The sequence below is a fragment of the Centrocercus urophasianus genome, unplaced genomic scaffold, assembly GCF_019232065.1.
Source record: "Centrocercus urophasianus isolate 14NV4802_14NV808 unplaced genomic scaffold, USGS_Curo_1.0 seq_26, whole genome shotgun sequence".
Taxonomy (NCBI): domain Eukaryota; kingdom Metazoa; phylum Chordata; class Aves; order Galliformes; family Phasianidae; genus Centrocercus; species Centrocercus urophasianus.
Window position 1 is genome coordinate 6,694,240 of NW_024884822.1, and position 24,148 is coordinate 6,718,387.

The 24,148-nt window shown below is 50.8% G+C and overlaps 1 protein-coding gene across 1 annotated transcript in view; it reads left to right on the forward strand.

Moving 5' to 3' along the window:
* The window catches only part of STK10 (serine/threonine kinase 10), a 43,464-nt gene that overhangs the window by 13,528 nt on the left and 5,788 nt on the right, over positions 1 to 24,148 (forward strand). Inside the window, exons 3-11 of the mRNA XM_042826198.1 lie at positions 11,031 to 11,079; positions 12,701 to 12,850; positions 14,592 to 14,664; positions 15,386 to 15,580; positions 16,347 to 16,428; positions 17,528 to 17,662; positions 18,175 to 18,726; positions 22,340 to 22,470; positions 23,216 to 23,339. Coding sequence (XP_042682132.1) covers positions 11,031 to 11,079; positions 12,701 to 12,850; positions 14,592 to 14,664; positions 15,386 to 15,580; positions 16,347 to 16,428; positions 17,528 to 17,662; positions 18,175 to 18,726; positions 22,340 to 22,470; positions 23,216 to 23,339 — 1,491 coding nt within the window. The remainder of the gene's footprint in view (positions 1 to 11,030; positions 11,080 to 12,700; positions 12,851 to 14,591; positions 14,665 to 15,385; positions 15,581 to 16,346; positions 16,429 to 17,527; positions 17,663 to 18,174; positions 18,727 to 22,339; positions 22,471 to 23,215; positions 23,340 to 24,148) is intronic.

The window sequence follows — 24,148 nt, forward strand, 5'->3', positions numbered from 1 at the left end:
TTATAAGCCCTGTGGCATTTGATGTTCTTTTGCATAAATCCCAGCTGCTGGAAATGGGGGCACCAAATGAAAGCTGAGAATCTCAAGCTATTAAAGAAAAAAAAGTCTGGTTGAAGTCCTTGTGGCTGTGTCACATTGTGTGTGTGAAGTGCGTTGTAGAAAATGGAAACACAGAGGCAGACACCCCCCACCCAACTTGTGTGCAACTTCAAAACAAGGTTTTTTTTAACATCATTTTGTCATTGCAAAATGGGACCAAGGTGTGGGTTTTGAACGCTTGGAATTAATGGTACTGAATTTGTGCTGATAATATTCCGTACATGGGAAAGGAAAAGAACAAACCTCGCGTGTTCGGTCCCTCTTGAGAGTTTGGGTTCTTTGTTATGTTGGTTTGTTTCTTTCTTTCCACAAGAACGCAGACTGAGACCTCAGAGGAAGGAAAGGCCCTTTGATCTGCTTGTGAGCATCTCTGCTGCTTCCGAGCGCCTCTTTGTGCAGACAGGAGCAAGAAGAGATGGGGAAGGGGATGGCTGAGGAGATCTGTGCTCCCAGGGCTCTGTGACGTCTCCACCAGCAGCATCCCTGCTGCAGAGCCTGTCGGGATGCTCCAGCACCCACGCTGTGGGGTGCTATGGCAAATAGTGTCATTTGGCCGCAGGCAGTTAATGTATGAATCCTCCAGTGGCTACATGGCTTTTCTAATGAAGCACGGGGAAATTCTTTTTTCATCCCTACCCCTTTTCTATAAACTGTCACTGCTATAGCAAACGGGCTTTTGAATGAACAGATGTTTCCTAGAGATCAAAGCAAATGGCTGTACCATGCAGGTAACCCTGCCTTGCCAGGGTGTTCTGAGGATGGTAAATTCAGTCAGCTCAGAGTTTCTCCTTGCTGGCCCCCTGTGAGGGTATGCAGCTTGCAGTTAGGCAACAGCTTTGTAGCCAGTCTTTGTACCTCTGTTAGGAAGGCATTTTGCATTTTCCATGGGCAGGCCCTGACCTGTTCAGCCAGGGACTTTCTGGATTGTTACCCCTTTGATATGGATGTTGACTTGGGCATTCTTGAAAATCCTGTATTGTGAAGAGATGCTCATTATCCCATGCACTAGAATGCTGGGCTAGAGAAAGCATCTCCAACTTGCAGATCTCTGAAGTTGAAGTACCTTTTCTTAAAAACAAACACAAAAGAAAGCTGATAGCAGTATTGGGTTCCTTAAGGCTCTCCTTATGGGGGGTGGTTACAGACCACAAGGAAGCAGAGCTGCGCTGCAGGCTGAGTGGCCTTTCCTAAAGGTGTGGAGTTCCGAGTTCCCTCCTGTTCCCCTCCCTGCTCTGAGCCAGGCAGTGCTGTGCACAGCAATGGGGTCAGCACACTGCCAATGAGAGCTGGAGCTTTGGAGCTGCTGGCAGCTCTCTGGAAATCCTGTCCTGGGTAAAAGTGAGGCTTTCCCTTAATGCAAGGATTGACTTGAAATGGTTTTGATAAAGCACCAGGGATGACTTACACAGCAGGCTGATGACCATAGCAAAGCCAAGTTCAAGAGTACTTCTACAGGTAGCAACGAATTGGAAAAGAAGCCTTTGTGTATCATCCTCTATAGAGGATAACGTGGCAAGAAAAGGTTAGTGAAGCACTAATAATGCCTTGTGATTACATCCCATTGTCGTACATGCTGTGGAACACTTTCATAAAAGAGACTAAGTGTCATTATTCTGGTTATTAAAAGAGAGAGATGGGGCACAGACTGGAATTTGCCTAAAGTTTACCCAGCAGGTAAATGATACCTGGGAATGAGTCCTGAGTGCTGGATCCCAGTCCGGGGCTCTAACCATAAGGCCTTGGTTTTATAAAAGAAAGCAGCAGACAACAAGCCTGTAGGCAAATTCACTTTCAAAGCTTTTTATAACTTTGTTTAGGAATGAATCTCAATGAGCCACGTTCCCGCTGGGCTGGCTTACCAAGGGAAATGCTAAGCAACTGTGTTTGCATTTAAATGAATATTTATGAACTACCTGTGTATAGGAGACAGCGCCTTGAAACACAGCTAAGCCCTGGAATGAGTGACAGACTGCAGTTTTAGACATCTTCTTTTTCATCAGATATAGTCTGAAAGTCGTTATCTGTGAGGGAGGGATGTCACTCTGCAGACCTTGTGGCCTCCAGTGGTTTCCATTGACTTCGAAGTCTGAAAGTCACGTAGCAATACCTTGTCCTGTGTGATGGATCTGGGCCTCTTCTGTTGTCATCGTGGGGATGGGCTGAGTGAAATACTGCTTGTTGCCAAAAGATCATCTTAGCTCATTGCTCATTTTAGCTATTTGTATTTTAAAAGGTTCTGTGCTTTTTGCAGCCCACCCAGTGCCAAATGCTGTTGGTCAGCAGGTTGAACTGAAAGTGCTGATTGAGTTGGTGAGAGACAGGGATCTCAGCCCCACTGCTCTGTGCCTGGGCAGACAGCCATCACCTCGGTGTGTTTTTCTTGTTCCTATAGCCAGGGAGAGCAAAGTCAGGGACTGTTAATTCAGTGGATTGCCTGTAGCTTTATTGAAAGAAATGAAATGCTCTATGTGGTGCCAGCAAGCGGAAGGATGCTCATTGCAATGTTAAAACTCTGTGGGTATCCTAAACGTAGTTCTGACTTGCTCTACCAAAATTTCAGTAGCAGTGGAGATATTTCTGCTAGCCAGGGAGTGAGCGTTAGTTCAGGTAAATAGTTGGTCATCTCAGAGTGATGCAGCTGTGACAGAACCCATCTGCAGTCTCCATGCAATCAGCAGGAAGCTCTGTGCTCGGGAGGAGTACGCTGTGCTCTATGACTTTGCTCTTGGTAACTCCATAGGACTTGGTTTCCTTACTTACTGCCCTGCCTCTTTCCCTCATTGCCTATGAAGACAGACCTTTTTTATTTCAAATATTTTAAAATATTTTTTCTGTAGGTTATTTTATTCAGAAGAGGGGAGGGAAAAAAAGGTTTATTATATTTAAAGCCTCTGAATGGTGTTCTTGTCTATAGGGAAAATTGGCAAGCTGAGAGCACTTTCTTACAGAGAGCTAATTATTTCACTTCCACCTACAGCATACTTGCTGTGTCAGGCAAGCTGCTGACATTTATTCTCCTCTGTGGCAGCAGTGGATTGTTCGATGGCACAGCCAGCACATGGTATGCAGGGTAGTGTGATGCTGGGCTTCTGTGGGCGCTCGTCCACCAGTGGCAACTGGGCATGGCTCGTGAGCAACCCTTCTGTGCTGTTCCCCTCTTTCTTACAGCCCTTTGGCATGTGAGAGGCATTAAGCCTGGGGGAGGAGAGTGGGGGGAAGGCACTGCATTAAGCAGGCAAAGCGATGTGGCCCACTGCCTTGCTCACTTTGCAGTTGAAGCTGGAGCCTTGTGCTTCAGGCTGGCTGCAACAGCAGGATCCTTAGTGTGGTTGTAAACAAAGCTGTGATGTAAAGGAGATGAGGATAGACGAGACCAAACAACGTTTAAAAACCACACATCCCCCTGTGCAGTTGGAAGAGGCAGATTGTGTGCAGGACTCCACCACAGCGCTGTTTGGCTCCCTGCCCTTGTCCCCTCTTCCAGCCAGCAGATCTGTGTAACTGCAGTGTTAACCAGCAGAACTTGGGTTCAGATGTCAACCAGACGGAGGAAAGGACATGCCCCTTGACAGAGTCTAAATGTGGTTTCTGTGCCTAAATATATCACTTTGTTCTTTCCATCGATGGAGCACAGCTCTGTCCTGTGGGGTTTGTGTTGGTTGCAGCTCAAGCTCCTTGTTTGTACTCGGAGGTTTGTGTTCATCCCAAGCTTTTGCTGCAGCGATGTGGATGGGCTCAGCCGATCAGGGGGTGCATCAACTGAAGGGGCAGTGGATGGCGCACTGGTAAGGGCAACCTCCACCCTGCTGTGGTGCCCTGCGAGGCACGAGGCATCACTGCTTGCCCTGGAGCCAGTGACAGGGCACTGTGTGCTGTGACCTGTGGCAGTGTGGCCCTGATGAGATTCACTTGCTGCCAGTCTGCCCTGAACAATGAGCTGGAGGCAAGATGTGCTCTCTGCATGCTGCAGGTGGAGGTTGTGCTGGCACCCTGGGGACAGAAGCAGGCTGTCCTTGTGTCCTGGCTGGCTGTACCATGGGAGCATCTGGCTGTACCATGTGAGCCTTTGCTTTTCTGAGGTCTTGATCTGTCATTTGTCTGGGTGGCTTTTGGGCAGGTGACCACTGATGTTCTTCTTGCTTCATCCTGTATTTGCTGCTACAAGTGTGTCTGGACCAAGCTTGTTCTGTCCACGTTTCCTGCAGATCTTGGTCCCCATCCGGATGCTTCTGACCCCTCTTGGTGCTGCAGTTTGTGCAGTTTGAGAACACAGCTATATCTTACCTCTTTTAATTTTCTCTGCAGTGTGTTATGAGGTGAGTGGCAATGTAGGATGGCTCAGAAAGCTAGAATTCAGGACCCAGTGAATGATTGTCATGGGTAACAGAACAGGAATCATTCTGCTCCTCTGGAAGCAGCCCTGAGGGCAGCAGGATGATGCCTTTCTGGATTGCTCCATCCAGCTGCTGAGTTGAGACCAAAAGCCCTGGAGACTGTCTGGCCCTCTGCTTGCCCTACTGCTGGAGAACTGGGGAAGAGCCCATCTCATCCAGGTGCCAGGAGGACAGGCTACTGAGCCATCACTCCTTGAGTCTGTCGCAGACAGAGGAAGTCTAGACTGCTTCCTCCTGTCCCTTCTGCCGCTCTCCACCACCTTCATGCCAGGAGAATCATCCGTTGTGGAGGGTGAAACAGTGCCAGTGCTGACAGCATGGGGAGACTCTGGGAAACCCAAGCTGGATTCACTGAAGGGAGTCTCTGTCCCACTCTGAACCCAGGAACTGTTTTTGGAGGTCTGAGTGGCTCACAGGGGGGCTCTGTTCCCCAGGTGGGCTCCAATGCATGGCTGGGTGGGACAGGGTCTCAACTACATGTTTACTCTGCAGGCTGGAGAAGGGAAAGGAAGGCACTGGAGGCTGTGATGCCCTTTCTGAGGGCAGAAGGGTGATGCTAGGTTTCAGGGCCAAAGCCTTCACTGTTGTGGTGCAGCACTTGGCCAGCTGAGCAGGGCTAGGGGTTCTGCAGACACCGTCCTCATGCGTGTCCCCAGCCTGTGTCCTGCTGGGCATGATCTGGCAGCAAGGGGAGAAGGCTCTGCAGCTGCAGAGGCTGTTGCTTAATGCAGTGTTCTGTTGAAATGCAGGCGGTGGTACGTGCCTTGTGGTTTTAACCCGAGGTGATGCTGCTGAGGAGTGCCCCTGCTGAAGGGGAAGAGGACCAAGACTTCCCTCTCTGGGCATTCCCCACACAGAAGAGAGGGGCCAGCTCTCACTGCAGGCTGAAAAGCAGTTCAGTGATGTGGGGTGTCTGCCCTTTGCTTCCTTCTCTCCCTCCTCCCCCAGGGCAGCTGGACCCAGCACAAAAGCTGAGCGGGGCTGCGTACCCTGTGCCTTCTGCATGAGCATGGGAACCATGACTGTCAGCTAGATGTGCTGGGAGGAAAGAGGGATCAGCACAACTGGAAGCATCGGAGCTTTGTTCATCGTGAGCCCTTTAGCAGTCCTGCACCATCCTCCTCACCCATCCTTTGTGTTGGGCAGCTCAGCTCATTTGCAGTGCCAGGAGTGCCTGGAGGCAACTGGGGCCTCTGACAAGCTCTTTTTCTTTTTCTTTTTTTTTTTACATGTCTTTGTTTTTTTTCTTCCCCTCTTGTTCTATTTTGCTGAATGTGAAGGATTTCTGGTGACCTGGTCTGTCTCCACCCACTGCCATTTGCTGTTTCTTCCGCTTTTCTGGAAGTGGGTGGGGGATGCCAGCAAAGCCCCGTGCTGGCCGAGGGGTGCTGTGCAGCATTACCTGCATCTGCTCATCCCCATCCTTGTGCCTCTCCCTCCTAAACAGACGGGGTACTGCACAAGAAAGCTCTGGGAAAACGGATATAAATGAGTGCTGTGAACTGCAACATCCCTGTGGGAGCTCTGAGCCTGCTCTGCATACTGGAGCAAGGAGGTGGGGGGGGGGGGGGGGGGCGGAAGGGAGGAAGGTGTAAGGCTGTGATCGCTGTGAACCTGAAAAGCATTCTGCTTTAACAGAGCACAGTTTACTCTCCCACATGTGCTTTTCTAATTTCCCGATAGCGGGACAAGGCAGGAGAGCCGACGGCTGAGCAAGAGGGTGCAAGAGCTCACTGCTGTGGTGATGAAGAGCTGAGCAGCCCCAGCAGCATGGCAGAGCCACAGCAGCGCGTGGTGATGGGGCAGTGCAGGCACAGGATGCTGCGAGTTACCCGCTCCCCAGCAACAGGCTGTACAAGCCAGATGAAACCCTTCACCGCAGATAGAGAGAGGAAACTGCTGAAGTTTTGAAGCAGTTTCATGGCCAAGCACTGTGAACTGGGGACGGATGGGTCCTGGGGACGCCTGCTGGTACACAGGGCTGTGAAGGGAGGTGGGGTGCTATGGAGCAGTCAGGCTGCTCCATGTGCCACTGCAAAAGCAACATCACAGCAAGAGCTCCAGTGCTTTAGGAGTGAACACGCTGTGTCAGAATGCTCCTCCAGTTCAGAGGAACCCAGTGTCCTCGTGCAGCCCAGTGTTCTGGTGGGAAAAGCCTGCCCAGGGCCCCCGCTGCCTCGAGGAGCTGCCCACAGCTCTACCAGCTTTTTTTTTTTTTTCCCTTTTCTTTTTGTCTGCCTGGAAGAGGCTTTTCTCCAGTGCTTTTGCAGAAGGGAACAGTTGATGGGCCTCTGCCCTCTGACATGCCAGTTGGGTGAGTAACAAGTTGGCTGAGCTGAGGGTGTGTGCTCTTAATTGGGTTTCAGTTAGAAATCTCAGCGTAAGTTCAGGGACATCAGCTGTTCCACCCCAGGCAACTATCTGCTGTTTGGTGAAATACCTTTTGAGATAAGATTTGGTTTTGTTTTTGTTGTTGGTTTTTGTTTTTTTTTTTAATTCTTTTTCTCACAGTGTTGAAAGTTCCTGCATGCACCCAGCGCAGAGCCAGGCCTGCCTGGGCGAGAGGAGCAAGCTCTGTTGTCCCCAGGAGGACAGCAGCATCTATAAGTGTGTGTGATTTAAGTCAAAAGTGGCTTCAACAAATGTACATGTATTTATTCTCCTGGGGAACACTGTAATTGCTGAGCGTGGCACTCAGGCTTCAGTTTGTGGTGTCTATAACCTAAGTGCCCAAATCCATCCTGTGCATGTCCCTCGCATGTCCCATTGGGCTGCAGAGCAGGCAGGTCCCTTGGCTGAGCTGTCAGCGAGGGCTGCTGGGCTCTGGCTGCGTGGGAAGGGCTGCTGTGTTTTTCAGTGTCAGGAGCTAACAGCGAATATCTGCACGTGCTTGTGAGATGTAATTGCAGCTGCCTTTGGGCTCATAAATGCACTTAGGGCATTTTCATTTTATATACAAACTGCTTTGGAGCAGAGGGAGGGCTGGTGCTGCTGCCACTTCTCCTCCGCAGCGGGCAGGCTGAGCAGGCAGTGAGGAAGCCCCTGGCTTTCTTGCATGGAGTAAGTCATTACAAACAGGATGTTTGTCCCGGGCTGCTCGCTGGAAACCCTGCAGCTGGCTGTAGGACACTGGGCAGGGGGCTACGCACCCAGCACAGATACTTTGAGGGAGCTGCTTGTAGAATGCCTACATCGAGCTGCAGTGTGATTCACAGATACACAGGACTATGTTTGGGCTGTGTGAGGCTGCTGAGGATCAGCAGCAAGCCCCATCCTCAGCCTCACCCATCAGCTGAGGAAAACTGAGCACAGAGCAGGCATCGGCTTGGCACAGAGCAGAGAGGCAAAGGGCAGCTCGAGATCAGCAGTGCTGATAGCGAGGTCATGGATTCAGCCCTGCCTTGGAGACACGTAGACAAAGGTATTGTCTGCCTGTGAATCAAGGAATGTAACAACAGTCCCAAGCAAAGCATTAACCAGTAAGTCACAGCCCTTGGGTACACCTCCCTGTTGTATGGGCTCTTTGCCAGCAGGACTTCTGTTGTTTTTTTTCACTCCTCCAAGCTCCTTCTTCTTTGCAGCCAGAACAATGAGGTGCCCATGTTGAGGAAAGTCCTGGACTGCTTCCCTGCCTGCTCCCAGCCACATAAGTACCAGCACAGCCCCCGGCCTCCTGCAGCCCTCAGCCCAAGTGCTTGCATGCAGAGAAGTCTACATGCTCCTGACACCAGGCCTGTGTTCCTACCTGGCTTGATGGTGAAACTTTTTTTAAGCTGGCCCTGCTCCTGGAAGGAAGATTTGTACGTGTGGTGTATGAGCTATGGGATTAGGAGTTGGATTTATTCAAGTCAGGATTTCTGGGCTGAAATGAGCCCATTAGGGTTTTTTGGATGTTCAGACTATATAACCACACCCGTAATTATTATTTGGCATCTCTGCCCTTGTTGAAAATGCATATTTTAAAATTTCATATATTTTCCATATTCCCAGTGGCTGGCTTGCTGCCTGCTGTGCCTGTGTAAGCACAGACGTTCATGCTGTTTCAGAGGTAGTATTTCCCTAATATTCTCATTGCTAGCCTGTGAACCAGAATGAAACCCAATAGAAATGCCCTACAGCCCACGCTGACCCAGAGCGGGGTCTGTCATGCTCTGCCCTTCCCCATGGAGCAACTCTCCCTGGAGCACATCCAGCTGTGCCAGTGGTGCATGCAGTGCCTGTGCCCTGGGGCAGGGATCCCAAGGTTATGCCCACCAGGTTTGGCTCTCACCAAGCCCTCTGCTTTCCTCTCAGATTCAAAATACGTTCCTTGGGCTGGAGGCTGTTTAGCGGGAGCTTCAGGAAATGCCAGGCGCAAAGAGCTGTGAAGCTGTTTGTTGGGCATAAGCACCCGTGTCACCTGGATGCTGCATTAGCAGCTGATTTGAATTGGGCTGCTGGAAGTTTTGGGATTCCTGAGACTGCTCAGAGCCAAGAGCTGAGCCTGGTGGTAACGGGGGGTTTCTCATCAGGTCTCCTCTACTGACTGAACCTGAGGGTTGAACTTGGAGATTCCCTATCTTTGGGCAGGTGATTCCCAAGGCTCCTGGCTCCAGTAGGAAAGGATTGCTCATGTGGGATGAGCAGAACCACAGCTGTGATTCAGTGATGAGACAGGTTAATCTGTGCAGGCAGGTTTCATGCCAGTCAGTGACGCGAAGTGATGCTCGCACTTACAGGTCTGAGCTGCATTTCAGTGATGGTGGAGATCACCATGCAGAAGCAGTGGCAGGAGGTAACTTCTGCCTTTTCTAAGTGAAGTGCTGATGCTATGGTTAATGGTACAAACTCAAGTAAGAAGAAGTGTGATAAAATCCCCCTTTACTGTGACGGGGCTCTGCTGGCCCACTGTCTTCCTCCCTGCCAGCCTTGTGCTCAGCTCTGAGTCAGCACAGATTTGTTCTCCTGGTTTTCAAATCATATGAGTGTCTTCCCAATTGCTTCTCCCCATCTGCTGCTTCCCCAGCTTGCTCAAAACACTTCTCCCCCTCCTGGCCTCTGGTTATTCTTCTCTGCTTCCTCCAACTGTGCCTGCGTAATGCTGCCCAACCTGTCTGTGTTTCTCCCAGCATTGTCTCCCCTCTCACTCTTGGACCAGGGCCGATTCTCACGGCACACTCGGAGGTGTGCTGCATCTCAGTGTGGGTCCCCTCTCCAGGACAAAGCAGCCATGACTTCCACCACGGTCCAAGTTAGGAAATAACATACGCTGTGTCCTTGTGTAGGAAGCGCAGAATGAAGGGCTGGGCTCTCAGCTGTGGCCGCAGACCTTGGACTATGGGGCAGAGGGAGACTGAACCTCCTCCTCTTGGATGGAGCAGCGCTGAGCGACGTGAACTTCCTATGAAGGGCAGTTTCAGCTCAGGGAGCTGTGCTGGAAAACACTGCCTGCAATGTGCTCAGTCCTTGTCCTCAGAGTAAACTCTGGCATATTGCCTCTCGGGCATGTCACCCTGCATTGCTCTAGCAAGGAGTAGAAGAGCTTGTTGGGGCACTAGGTTGTGAAGTGTCTCTTGTCCTTCTTAACCCTGGCTGCTTGAAATTTTTTGTTTGCTTATCTAAGCAGCCCCATCTGCCTTGAACACAAGCAAGGAGCTGGGGTCAGCACCAGGCTGTCCCCAAAGAAGGTTCCAGAGGCAGGGGACGAGGGCGTGTGCTCCCTGCAGGCTGTGCATCTGTGGGCTGAGGTTTAGTGGTGCTGGACTGTGCATGTGGCGCTGTGTCCTGTATCTTGCATCCCATGGGACTTGCATCCCCAGTGCCTGCAACGTTTTCAAGTGCATTGTGCCATGTTTAATGCCTGGTGGATGGAGCCCTGTGGGGCAGGCAGGGGGAAAAGAGGGGCAGGCAGCAGTGGAACGTGGGAGATGGGCCGGGTTCTGCTCGTGTCCCTGGGATACAAACAGCAACAATCTGGCAAATGCACTCAACCTCTTTGCTCACATATTTTTCCCTCAAATTGCTCGAAGTCAAGAGAGCAATGAACTACTGAGTAATGGGAGGTTGAAAGACACAACTAGCCCTTCCCATCCCTTCCAAACAAAATCCTGCCTGATTTCTCCCTGCCACGTCAGCTCCCAGCTATGAGAGCTATCTCATCCTGTTGGCAAGGCCATGTCTCTGGAGCAGCCTTGGCTCCAAAAGGCGATGGAAAAAGATGTAAACAAACACGGGGAGCAGAGCTGAGGCCGTCGGCTGTGGCTAGGCCTGCAGGTAGGGCTGGGGGCTGTGAGCTGCGGGATGGGGCTGTGCTCAGCTCCTGGGGTGCCGTGGGATCCGCCTGCAGCACTGGGGCTGCGGTTCATGGTGGGGATGTGCCCTGGGGAGGGCTGGAGCCTCAGCATTGCCATGAGGGTACGGGAAGGTGCCTGTGTGGTGTGAGCTTTGTTGTGCAGGAAGTGGCAAAATGAACGCTTTGTTTTTCTTCACCCCTACCCCGCAGGCTTGTCTTGGTGGCACACAGAGCTGACTGTAATTCCTCTCTCTTTGTTTCCCCAGATCATGATCGAGTTTTGCCCAGGTGGGGCGGTGGATGCCACCATGCTGGGTGAGTGCCTGGTCCTGGGGGGTCCCAACTGCTTGGTGCCATCAGGAGCCCTGCTCTCCTGCTGTTGCTCCTCTCCCATGAGTTTGCCTATTCTCCTACCTGGAGCACAAGGTGTGGCAGCCCCTGGGTGTTTCCCAAGCTACTTTTGATGTCCTTTTGTGATTTAAATGCTGCTGGGGAACAGCAGATCACAAGACATGTGGGAGAAGGCAGTCTGACTGAAGGGCTTTAAATATTTATCTGCTTGGGGCAGGGGTGCTGGTTCCCACAGCTTCCCCGAGAGGGCTGAGATGCTTCATCTGGGCTCGTAGTGGTGGATCTCTCAGGGTCTCCTCACTGACTTCTCCGTATGGTATCAGTCATCTGGAAAACAGCCCAAGCATCCAAATAAACTGCAGTTTGCAGCGATTCCTGGAATCTTCCCGTTTTTAATTCCTCCCTTCTGCATAGTACCACTGGGACTGGGAGTGTGCGAGTGTACCTCAAAACCATCCCAGGGCTGTGGGGACACAGGGAGCTGTAGTCCCCTCCACAAGGCCAACCTGCACTATTCCGTTTTGAAGCTTAGACAATTCCAAAAGCTTTGCTTTCTTTTTAGTTCCAAAATTTGCGCAAAACTGTTGCCCACAGCAGTGTTCAAAGCTTTTCTTTTGCCATACGCTCCAAGGAGAGGGCTAAGGCAGTTGCTGGGGTCCACCCGTCAGCCCCCACCCCAGCCAGACTGGAGCTGGCTCGTGCTTGCTCTGTTTTCAGCGTGCTCTGCTGTGCACCCAGCTGTAGTGCAGAGGGGGGAGCATGCATCGCAGAGGGCTTGCAGAGAGAGAGAGCGAGACCAGGCCGATGCTGACCATCTGGAGGCCTGACGATTTGCAGAGCTGCTGCTTTGGAAAGTGGTCTCAGATGGCGAAGGCAATCGGGAAGAACTTAGTAGGGTGGTCGTGCCAGTAGTCGCACGTCCCCCTGTCCAGAAGCAGGGACAGATGCTGGGGTGTGAGCTGCTGCTACTGTAAGAAAAACAGCTTAGACCAGTGCTCATCATTCCCTCATTGGAGTGGCAGTGTCCCCCTACTCAATGCTGTGGGCAGGGGCATACTGCATTGCTGTGATAGAGGGCAGCTTCTGGGGAGATGGGCTGACAGCAGGGCTGTGCACAGAACTAAGAAGTGTTCGTGCTTGCATTTAGCCCTGCTGCCACCTGCAGCTGAGTTCAACTCTTTGCTCCCTGCAGCATCATCCTCTAGTGTTCCCATGCCAGGTGAAACCCAGCTTGTCTTCAGTGACCCAGTTCCCAAACAGACACGGACCTGTTTTCCAATCATGCAGGAACCTTGTTGTGCAGCAGCCCCTGCAGCCTCACCTGCCTCCCCATCGTCCACTGCTCCCAGACCAGGCAGCTCAGCTGCACACCCTGGGAGTGAGCCATGGGTCAGGAGCTCCAAGCTGAGTGCTGGCTTTGAGAACAAATTACCCTAATAAGCTAATTTGCATTGGTCTCCTGCTGCTTTGACACATGGACAGTGCTTTTTAAATGGCCTGACAGGATTGTCTGTGCCTTACTGAGGCTCAGGGAGAACACAGCTCGAATCCCTGCCCTGTTTAACAGCCCTTTCTCCCCTCACAGAGCTGGACCGGGGCCTGACTGAACCCCAGATCCAAGTGATTTGCCGCCAGATGCTGGAAGCTCTCCACTACCTTCACAGCAAGAAAATCATCCACCGGGACCTGAAGGCTGGCAATGTGCTCCTTACACAGGATGGGGACATCAAGCTGGGTGAGCACAGGATCTGCGTGGGTGCTCGCTCTGCCATGGTGCTGCTTCTGTTAGTTCTGCATACGGAGGCTGCTGTGGTGCTGTGTTTCAGTCTAACATGATTGGGATTGCTGGATGCTCTCTTATATCAGTTGCATGTATGGGAGCAAGACTGGGGTGGTGTGCACGTTTTGTTGCCCTGCTTCTCTGCTGACCGATGAGCTTAGGGAGGAAAAGATGGGGGAAGACTTTCTGTTACACAGTGGGGCAAAACCACCATCAAACTGTGTGTTGTGCTTAGCTGAGGAGTTCTCTCAGTATCTGCTGCAAATAGAAATCTGGTGTTTTCTGTAACCTGGTAGGGGGTTAAAGATTACATTGGGAAGGAAGTGGTTGAGAAGCATCGCTGCCTGGTCCTGAGCAGGTGTCTGTGGTCAGCTCTCAAACATGGTGTCTGCAGGTGGGCTGCTGGGAGCGGAGGTGAGGAAGGGGTGCCTTCCTTCTTGGGGGTCTCAGCCTGTATGTACCCCATGTGTTGGCATCAGGAAATGGCTACAGTGAATGTCCCCAAGGCCAGCTGAGTGCAGCACCTTTTGGTGGAGGGTGCAGCACTGCAGGGGCTCTACGCTAATCTATGAGAGTAGCATGGAGCAGTGAGACCTCCAACTCACGCCGAGCCAGAGACTTGATGGATTTTCCTTTCATGAATTTTGTTTAATCATGGTTTGAAGTTGATTTCTAAGCACTTTGGCCTGCTGAGCATCCTGTAAAGGGTGCCAGTTGGCAGGGCTGGGAGCTGAAGGAATTCATCTTATCTCCAGAGCAGGTCTGGTGGTGACAGGGTGAGTTGTGCCAAAGAGAGGCTTTGCCAGTTCACTATAGGTCTGAGTTAAATTGGTGTCCAACTAGTTGCTGGAGGATGAGAAGGCAGCCTTCTCATTGGATCCTGGTTGGAAAGGTGATGATCCCTTCTAGACCCTGCCAGGAGGGTGCCAGCAGCTGTGGGTGCTCATGGAATGTGTCTGTGGGCACCAGTGGAGACCCAGGAATGGCCCATTAAATGAGAACCCATGCGTAGGCAGCCCAGGATGCTGGAGACCTTCCGTGACCATGTACTGTGCTCTAGCATGAGAGGTGCTCTGCTGCCTTGAGCCAGCAGGGACCTACGGTTAGGGATGTTTTGGGCCCAGGCTGTGGATGGACAGCAGCTCCTCTGAATGTCATCACTGCCATCTTGGAGAGAAAAGGCACCTGGGGTGGATTCAGTGCCTCCATCAAGTCTGACTGGGTTGGCTTGGCTTGGCTTCAGCAGCTGTTTATGGGCCAGAGTCAGGGAATGGTGTCATACAGTGGCTGTTGTGTACAGGACTGTAAAGGAGACAAAGAATACAACAGCGCTTTGTCTTTTGGGGAGTAAAATGAGACTCTTTGCTATGAAAAAGCAGTGTTAAGAGAAATTTGTCATGGAGCTGCTTTTGTTTGTTTGTGGAAAAGATCTCAACTTCCCTCTAAATACGTAAGGTTTGGGTTACAGCAGGGGTGACTTGTTCTGTGTATGTCAGACATGGGAGGGAGAGGTCCCTGGTGGTTGTGTACCCAAAAGCAAACTTAATTTCTGATGCTCAGTGTAGTGGAAACAGCATGTTGTATCATGTTCTTTCTTTAAATGTGTTTGCTTTTAAATCTGTGTTTCAGCCAAGTGTGCTAATTCAGAAGGGTCTTTCAGTTCTCCTGCAGCATCTAATGTTACTGCTCTTTGCAGCTGACTTTGGTGTGTCTGCCAAAAATGTGAAAACCTTGCAGAAGCGAGACTCCTTCATTGGGACCCCTTACTGGTGAGTGACCTGATGAGGTAGAAATCCTGTCTTTAAGGTGCACATGATGGCTTCATGCGTCTGAAAATGAGACTTGCTCAGAAACATGGAGCTGGTGGTATTTGCATGTTTTGTCCATATTGTCCTACGAAGGATTTTAACAAGGAGTCTGGGCCATCACTGGCGTGTGCAAGGCTTCTCCTTTCCTGAAGGGAGCCATGAGGACCATCAGTGGCACGGAGCACTGCACGGTGTCACAGTGCCCCGCAGTGCTGTCGTGCTGCAGGCTCAGAGGAGTGAGGTACACACATGTGCTCGCGTGTGTGCTCTGGCTGCTCCCCTCTGCCTGGGTGGTAGAGCGTGCTTTGAAGCAGCTCCAAGCACATGAGCGCAACTCCTCGCTCCAGAAATGCAACCTCTAAATCACCCAACTTGCTGAAGGAATGGAGACTGCGAGTATTAATTTATTGTCTGCAGCAGCATCCGTGCCAGATGTCAATGGCCTGGGGGTTTTCGTGGGTTGCCTGGGCTGTCTCAGCTGTTCTGCAGAAGAGGGAGGAGCATGACCCTTAGACAAGATGCTGCTACTTCCCAAACCCAGAGCTGGGAAGAAAGGCCATTTTTGTGTGTGTGTGTGTGCCGTGCTATAGATTATTTTAAGCATTTTTAATCTCTGCTAAGAGGCTCCTGAGCATGGCAGCAGCTGTGGCATCATCCCTGCTCCTTGCTGTGCCCCTTGCAGGATGGCCCCGGAGGTGGTGATGTGTGAGACCATGAAGGACACTCCGTACGACTACAAAGCAGACATCTGGTCCCTGGGAATTACGCTGATCGAAATGGCCCAGATTGAGCCGCCCCATCATGAGCTCAACCCCATGCGAGTCCTGCTGAAGATTGCCAAGTCTGACCCACCTACGCTCAGCTGCCCTTCCAAATGGTGAGGGGGGGCACCTCAGGATTTGTGATGTACACAGGACAGCAAAGCCTGGAGCACACATCTTCTAATTTGTGTAGCATCTCGACAGAGAAGAGTCATCTTCTATCACGGTGGTGTTTAATTTGAGAGTCTAGGGTGGGATCGGGGTCCAGCTTTGTGCTAGGACCCCAGGAGCTGCTGTAGGAGGGAAGCTGCTGGGGCTGTGACAGACAGCAGGCAGGAGCCCGAGGGCAGTGTGTCAACACACACTAGTGTAGTGTATGCCAGTGGGCTGGTGCTGCCCTTGGGGCTGCTCGAAAGCCAGATCTGAGTCAGAGACAGCACCCTTCATCTGGGTGGTGTGCTCTGTGGGCTGATGGTGCCCTCCTCTGGGGTTTCTGGTCCTTTGCGGCCATCCATCTCCACTGGGGCTGAAGGGTGGAAGGAGTGGGTCCTGGGGCATCTTTGTTCCCAAGTAGCACTTGGATTTTGGAAAGCTGCACGTAGGTGCCCTTTCCTGATCGCTCTGCCCTGGATGTCGGCACAGCAGCTGGCACTCTGTCCTGCTGTCTGTTGCCATAACAGGTAAGGGAAAATCTAGACCCTCACCTGACCATGTTGCTGATCCTCTTATCATCTGAAAACTGAGCGCTGGGCTTCCCATTCTGGGAGTGAAACAGAGATGGTGGCCAAATGGAAACAGGGACAAAACCTGTGCTATAGAGCTGTCCCCAATGGTATTTGAAGTCTTTCCCTCTTCTGAGCTGCTCTCAATGACTGTCTGAAGGTCCCTGGAGTTCAGAGACTTCCTGAAGACAGCGCTGGACAAGAACCCTGAGACCCGACCCAGTGCAGCCCAGCTGCTCGAGGTAGGGACCAGCATTACCCAGCATGAGACTGCCCTACTCCCTGGGTCTTCACTGGGCCATGAGTGTCTGAACTTCATTGTGTTTCCTTTTCAGGGGGAAAAAAGAGTGATGATGAGCTCTAGATAGGTTTTAGATAATACTGCTTTTGTTCAGAAAGTCCACAGTACTGCTCAGCCACTAAGATAATCTGAAAAGCAACAGCCGTGTTGTACTCATTGAAGCAAACTGCAGAGTTCATATTGATACCAGCTAGAAGTGGCTCCTAGTCCCTAAAAATAACCAATTGGCAGCCAGCTCAATTTTTAGCTGGTTATACCAAATTTAAATGCAACTCTTTTCCTCCCGTTTCTTACCAAAATAACAAAACCCTGGAAGATGCCTGTTTGCATGGAGTGCAAATGCTGTGCGATGTGAGAGTGTTTGCTGCATCCTTCCCACCCTGTAAGCATTCAGCTCAGAGTGTGCAGAGGGCTCTGGCCCTGTAAGCACTGAGAGTGGTGCAGTGACAGATGAGAGAGGAGTGGCTCTGTTTATCACTGGGGCAGCCCCTGGCGGGTGCATGTTTACCTGAATCAAGAGGAGGAAGTGCATGATGTACTCTGCAAACCGCAGGGACTCCCCGGCCTCTTGCAGAAGCTCTGCACAAACATGCCACTGTTTACTGAGTGATCTGAACCCAATTTCAATTAAACCTTCCCCCTCTGTGTTTGCACAGAGGCTTCCCACTGCTCTGCTCTGCCCCAGCAGTGCCCCAAGGGCTCAGACTTGTACCCCGGGGTCAGCCCACCCGCCAGGCAGGAGGACATCTCCTTGCTATGAGATCCCCTTGTTTAAATGCAGCTGGTGCTTTCTAGGAGGAATGTTGACAGAAAGCAGCTTTGCAGAGGATTGTGCTTGGAGCATGTTTACAGAGCTGAGATTTAACCTCAGCATCATTTCCTCCCTCATACGAAGCTGTAAATTCATCTGGTGATGCTGGCAAGAACCATGCCCTTAGGTCTTTGCAGTTGTTTAAAAGCGAGATGTGTACCTTTCTGTTATCTCAGCACCCTTGCTCTGGTTTTTGCTGTCTCACATGTTGTTGTACTTGGCTTTTCAGCATCCCTTCGTACGCAAGGTGACCAGCAACCGGGCCCTGCGTGAGCTGGTGGCTGAGGCTAAGGCAGAGGTGCTGGAGGAGATCGAGGACAGCCGGGATGAGGCAGAGGATGATGATTCCTCCGAGTCAGCCTCGGTGAGTGCTGCTCTGCCAGCCCCGTGCCACACTTGGCACAGAGTGGGGCGGCAGTGGGTGAAAAGCCCCCAGCCTGGCTGCAGAAGGCTTAATTTGGGTCTTTTCCTAGATGCCCAATGTGAGCAGGCTGCTGCCCTGCTGGGGCCCCGCAGGTGGATGGGAAAGCAGTTTTGTGACCAGGGAGGGGCCAGTTTTCAGTGGCTGCCAAGGACATGGGGAAACAATGGTGCTGGCGGGTGGCCCAGCTGCCCGCTCATGAGATGGGAGTGCACAGAGCTGCTGCTGTGGGCAGGGCTGTGAAGGATGGAGAGCCAGGGCTTTCACTAAGCTCTCTTTCTTCCTATGGAGAAAGACATCAGTATTACAGGGAAAATGTTCTGAAAGGGAAGATTTTTTCGAAGTTCTCTGTAGTTGTGGGTGACTTTACCCTGAAGCATGGGGACTTAAAACTCATGCAGATGTGTTGAAGTGGTGGTGCAAAACCCAGCATCTTCTGTTTGTTGTCTTTTCAGCTGCCTGGAAAGCACAAGCGAGACCCCTCTGAAGTGAGTCAGCTGAGTTTTGATGGGGACAAACCTCCAGACTCTTCCTCACTCAAGACAGCTAATGGTCCTGTAGCAGCTGACAAGGAAATGGTGAATGGACAGAGTGATAAAGTCTTGGATGAAGGGATAGGCAGTGACAGTGACAAGTTGGTGAATAGCCGCTCCACTAAAACCCTTGCCAGCTCCAGCCCAGACGAAGGGAAATCCACCCCAGGCAAACCAGACATCATCTCGCTGTCTGGACGGCGGGGTAGTTCAGCAGAGGGGGATAAGCAGCCCATGCCAGGCAGCAAGGAGCGGAGGAGCATGGTGGACCGACCAGAGAGCAGCCACCTGGAAAACTTCCCGGAGGACAAACTTGCCAACGGAAGCTTGGATTCATCAGCAGTGTTCCCTGGCAGCCGGTCCAAAGGGGACTCAGATTCTGGCAGCACGTCGGCCTCAGAGAGTATGGACCTCACCATCTCCCTGTCTGCCGACCTGTCACTCAACAGAGAGACTGGTTCCATCTCCCTGAAGGTGAGAGCAGTGGCTAGTGGGTGTTGAGCAGGGAGGGCAGCAAGCCCACCATAAATGCTGTTGTTTTTTTTTTAATCCAAGTCCCTGAAATTCAGATCCTCTCCTTTTGAGACTGAGTGCATGCATGCATCTATGTCTCATTAAACTCCTTCCTGAAAATCAGAATGTTTTTCTGGAAGATTTTCGCTCCATACATTGGACTCTATGATTGCAGGAGAAATGAGTGAGTTGCCCCAACTCTGCCATGTGCCTGGAGAGGGAGTGGATAACGTGGGAGAGTGCAGAGGTTGGATGACAGCAGAGGTCCAGGAATGTTGGTTTTTATCCCTCAGCGTGATCTAAAGTACCACACAGGTGCAGAATGCTGTTTGGTGAGATGGCCAGGAAGGTTAGGCATGTCCTCAGAATAGGCAAAATCTCACTGTGAGGCTGCTGCATGTCCCAGGCCACTGCAATCTAGTGAAAATTCATTGCTCTGTGGCTAATTTTAAGTCCTGGACAAATCTGAAGGATCCATGCCTGTCTTGTGCAGTTGTGCACAGTCTGATCAAGCTCAAACGGGAAACCTAAAATGTCATTTCCTAAACTTTATGTATTGCCATCAATCCCTGCTCTTCCCTAGAATACCTACCCCCAGGAGAAAGGCACCAGCCCAGAAAAGACTCTCGATTTTTCCAACCTGCTGTACATCTGGCATGGTTTATGTCAACAGCAGTTTGCACGAAGACCTCCCAGGCTTTTTGGCTTTTGCAAAGGCTTTCTGGAGGCTGGGAGTGCTTGTGAGCCAGAGCCAGCCAGGTCAGCGTGTCTTAGATGAAGAAGCAAAATGATTCAAATGATGTTTGCTGAGCTTCGGGAGAAGAAATGTGTGTGACTTGAGGTACAGAGAGAGGTGTTGCACAAGACCTTTATCCAGTAGCATCCATGAGGGATAACTTCCTAGCACTGAAATGTGCCCAAATTCCATGCTTGGCAAAACTTTCCTCTGGTTTGCCCTGCAGGAGTGCACATGCAATGTAGATCTGCTAATAAGGGAAGTGTGGCGATCTTGCAAAGCAGCTCACCCCTCTTATTGTCTTTCCTGTGGTCTCCTTGAGGCCAGCCAAATACACACATGATGCCATGTGTGTAATTGCTCTTCTCAGTTGGTCCCCTAGCAGGGGAGAGTAAATATCAAAGAGACAGGCATGTTAGATGACATTTGATCTACCCCAGTGAGAGACAGTGCTGAGAACAAATGATATCACATCTCTGCAAGCGAGGCTTTCGAGCAGAGCTGTTCTCTGGGAGTAATGCTGCTGGTCAGTCCTGGATTGTCTCCTGATGTCTCTGCTTTGCTCCATGAGCTGTTGGGGTGTGGGGAGGCATGGGCTGTGCTGCTAGCTCCTCAACCAGCAGCATTTGCAGTGCACTTCATTGCTCTCAAGTTTCTCTGTGACTGAATTCCTCTTCCTCCCAGTTGCTGGGGTGTTCCCCATGTTAGGATGCTTTGTGATTTCCAGGGGCTCTTGTTTTACAGTTGAGGAAATAGCAGTGCTTATTTATTTACTGAAAAGATGGGGAAGGAGGTTTCTCTTACTGCCTTTTCCCTCTGTTTCATACAGAGCATTCCCCCAGGGTTTCCTTTGCAGACAGATACCTTGCACTGTACCCTTGGTTGTTTCTGATGCTGCAGGGTTGTGTGCAGAGGGCCAGGCAAGCTGCAGCCAGAGAAGGGACAACCAAGAGTTAAACAGTTCTGGCTGTGAAAACTGTTTTATGCATTTTATCACAGGTTAAACTGTGAAGTTCAGATCGCTCCTTTATTACCAATCTACTTTTTCAGTTGTTTATAATTTACTCAAAGATTCACCAAAAAATTCCCAGATCTTTTTCTTCTCTTAGGAAAACTGAGGATAAGAAATCAATAGGTGAGTTTGGGAGGCTCCAGCTGGCAGAAGAAAGCGGTCAGCAATGGGCTGCAGGCAGGAAGCAGACAGGGTTTTGAAAAAGAAAAGCAAACTTTCCCAGATAGAACTGTTTGTGGGAGGAGATCCTCCTTTGGAGAACATAGCACAGGGGGACAGGGTGCCAGATGGGCACTGTGAGTGGCTCAGACCTGCTCAATATTGGCACTTTCTCCTCTTGAAAATGTAGGAGCCAGCTGTTTTAATTCAGTTTGTGGCACTTAGAGCTGTTGTGGCCTAAAATGGTCTCATGTAAGCCTTTTTTTCACCAATTTCAGTGTTGTTTTATCCATTAAGGTACTGCTAGATTGTTATCCAGTGGATAAGTCATGTACCCTTGGCTCTTCTCTTGCTCTTCATCTTGGTATGGTTGGGACAGAGTTAATTTTCTTCATAGTAGCTCACAGGGTGCGTTGTTTCAGATTTGTGATGAAAACAGTGCTGATAACACACTGATGTTGAGCAGTGCTTGCACTGAGTCAAGGACTTTCTGGCTTCTCATACTGCCTGCCAGCAAGGAGCTGGGATGCACAAGGAGCTGGGAGGGGACACAGCTGGGACAGCTGACCTAGGCTGACCAAAGGGATGAGCCCTGCAATAAAAGCCACTGTTGCTTGGGATCTTTCTGGTCATCGTTCAGCTGGTGGTGAGCAATTGCACTGGTGCATCACTTCTTCTTTTCCCTTTAGTTGTAAGGTTCTTTTGTTTTCTTTTATTTTTCTTTCTTTTTAAACTGCCTTTATCTCAACAGTTTTCTTACTTCTGATTCTCTTCCCCCCCATTCAACTGCAGGGGTTTGATCAAGCAGCTCTGTGGTGCCCAGCTGCTTGCCAGGGTTAAGCCTCATCTCTCTGGTTGCTGCAGGCTCTTTGGGTGCTTGTTTGGGCTCTTGCAGGCTCTTGTGCTACGTTCTCTGTAATGGCCATCAGCGTAAGAACAAGAGGACTATGGGCTGCCTTGGCCCATTTCCTTATTGCCTTTTCTCTGTAGGACTGCACAATCTTAGGGACATGGTTTAGTGGCATGGTGGTGATAGGTTAATTGAACTAGATTATATTAGTGCTCTTTTCTAACCTTAACAACTTGGTGATTCATTCATGCCCTTATTTATTTGCCAGAGAATCCCATTCCCCTGTGGCAGCCCTTCAGCCAGGCTGCAGGTGCAGACCTTGCAGAGGAATGCAGGTTCTTCACTTTCCTCAGCATGAGTAGAAGTGATCCTGGGCTGTGCTTTGTGGTGCTGTAAAGAGCTTGGAGCTGCCTGCGATTAGCAAAGCGCTGTAATGAGAGCCAGAGGGACACAAACTCCGAGATGTTATGCAGGGTTGGCTCAGTTCTCTGTAGCCTTGGCTGCCTTGCACCTGCGGGTCAGAAAGCCCAGGGGACTTACAAGGAAACACTGCCAGCTTCACGTCTTGTGGATTTCTAGGCACTGCAGTTTTGCAGGGTGGAAATCACACTACTCCATCACGTAGCAAAGACTGAATGATTTGAATGGTGACTCCAGATCTGCTGATGATTTCCACTTCAGTGTGTTGTCCTTTCTTGTGTTTGTTCTTTATCAACAATGGCATCAAAATTGTTCTGAGATCTCCAGTTCTGTACCCTGTGCTGCAAACCGCAGGGCTGCTTCATGGCCTTTTTGTTTCCTCCTCTGCTGAATGCAGGATTCCAGGATGCACAACAAGACTCTGAAACGCACCCGCAAGTTTGTGGTGGATGGAGTAGAGGTGAGTGTCACCACCTCGAAGATCATCAGCGAGGATGAGAAGAAGGATGAAGAAATGAGGTTTCTCAGGCAAGTTGGCCTCCATGTCGGAGGGAGGGCAGGGCGACAAGCTGGCAGCGTTATTTTCTCCACTAGCAGAAGCTGTCCTGTCACTATCTGCCTGTGTACAAAGTCAGTCTCCATCTTGTTGATAAGCTCCCTTCATGTACTGGAAGGCCACAGTGAGGTTTCCCCAGAGCCTCCTCTTTTCTGGGCTGAATAAGCTCAGCTCCCTCAGCCTGTCTTCCGCTCAGTGAGGGGAGTGATGCAACATCTTGGTAGGTAGGGCAGAATTTGGGAAAAACTGCCCTTTCTGCCACCCAGTTGTGAGGACAGATGGATGCAGGGTGTTGGGAGCAAGCTGGCACAACACCAGCTTGGCCTGAGCCATGTTTTCAAGATAATAGTCTTGCAATAATCTGGATGGCAGGCGTTGCCTGCAGCATCACCTTAGGAACTTTGTCAACACTTATTGGAGAGGGCTTGAGTGCTAACAGTCTGTCCTTGTGAAAAGTGACAGCTTGCCAACAGTTCACGTAATTAGCATCTTGCTTTCTTGAAGTGATCTGGTGTCACAGAGCCCAGTGCATACTGCTCTGCTGGCATTTACCTCCTGCCTATGCTTACAGCAGTCAGCAGCTAAGGGATGCCCGTGCAGTTTTCATTCACTCCTGCAGTGCTCTGGTTATTGATTCTGCCATCTCCACTCAGGCACGCAGCTCTTGAACTCATCTGACAGTGTTTCTCTCTCCCTCTCTCTTTTAACCTTCTTCAGGCGCCAGGAGCTGAGGGAGCTTCGCCTGCTTCAGAAGGAGGAGCACCGAAACCAGGCCCAGCTCAACACCAAGCACCAGCTGCAGCTGGAGCAGATGCTCCGGCGCTTCGAGCAAGAGATGACAGTAAGTGGGCAGGGGGAGCTGCTGGCTGTCAGCTCCTTTGACTTTTCTTCCTGGCAAACTCTGTCATAGGGCAGTGCTGTCTGGGTTGTGGCAGAGCAGCTGAGAAGCCCCTCAGGGTCGGGATGTATTTGTGGAGGATGGAGCCTTTTGTGGGTGATACGTGCTTTGGGAATGCTGACTGCCATTGCAGAGCGTGGCAGGGGAAGGGTTGTTCAGGAGTTTCCCTCTTTAGTGGTCTTTTCTTGCATGTCTGTTTATTGCTACTGTGAGAGAAGATTTGTAGCGCTATTGTATTTAACAACAACAACAAAAGCTCTTCAAATAAGAAAGCAGTGTGGTCACGAGAGCAGGAAAACTGGCAAGTCTTTGGGTATAAATTGAATAAACATAAACTGTGCTGGCTTACTTAGCCCCTTCGTGGGCAGCTTACACTGAAGTAGAATGATTTTGTAGTCCAGTCTCTGTAGAGCTTTCATGAACTATCTTTTAAATACCCCTTTATTAATTCACCTAGCTTGCACATCTGGTAGCCCCATCCTCCCACGGCAGGCTGGGAGGCATCAATCATTTGTGTGCTGTTAGACTGTTAAAGTCTTGACGTGCCACATCTGTGAATTCTCATCTTAGCAAATCACTTCTCATTTCTGAGGTTATTCACCACACACTGCAATGTGCAAAAGCCCCACATGTGCTTCTTGTACCATTTCCCTGTGGCAGTTTGCAGCACAACCCCACTGATACTGGTGTGCTCCATTCCAGCTGCTTGCAGGGAGATCAGACACAAAGGCTCTGTTGGAGCACGGTGTCCT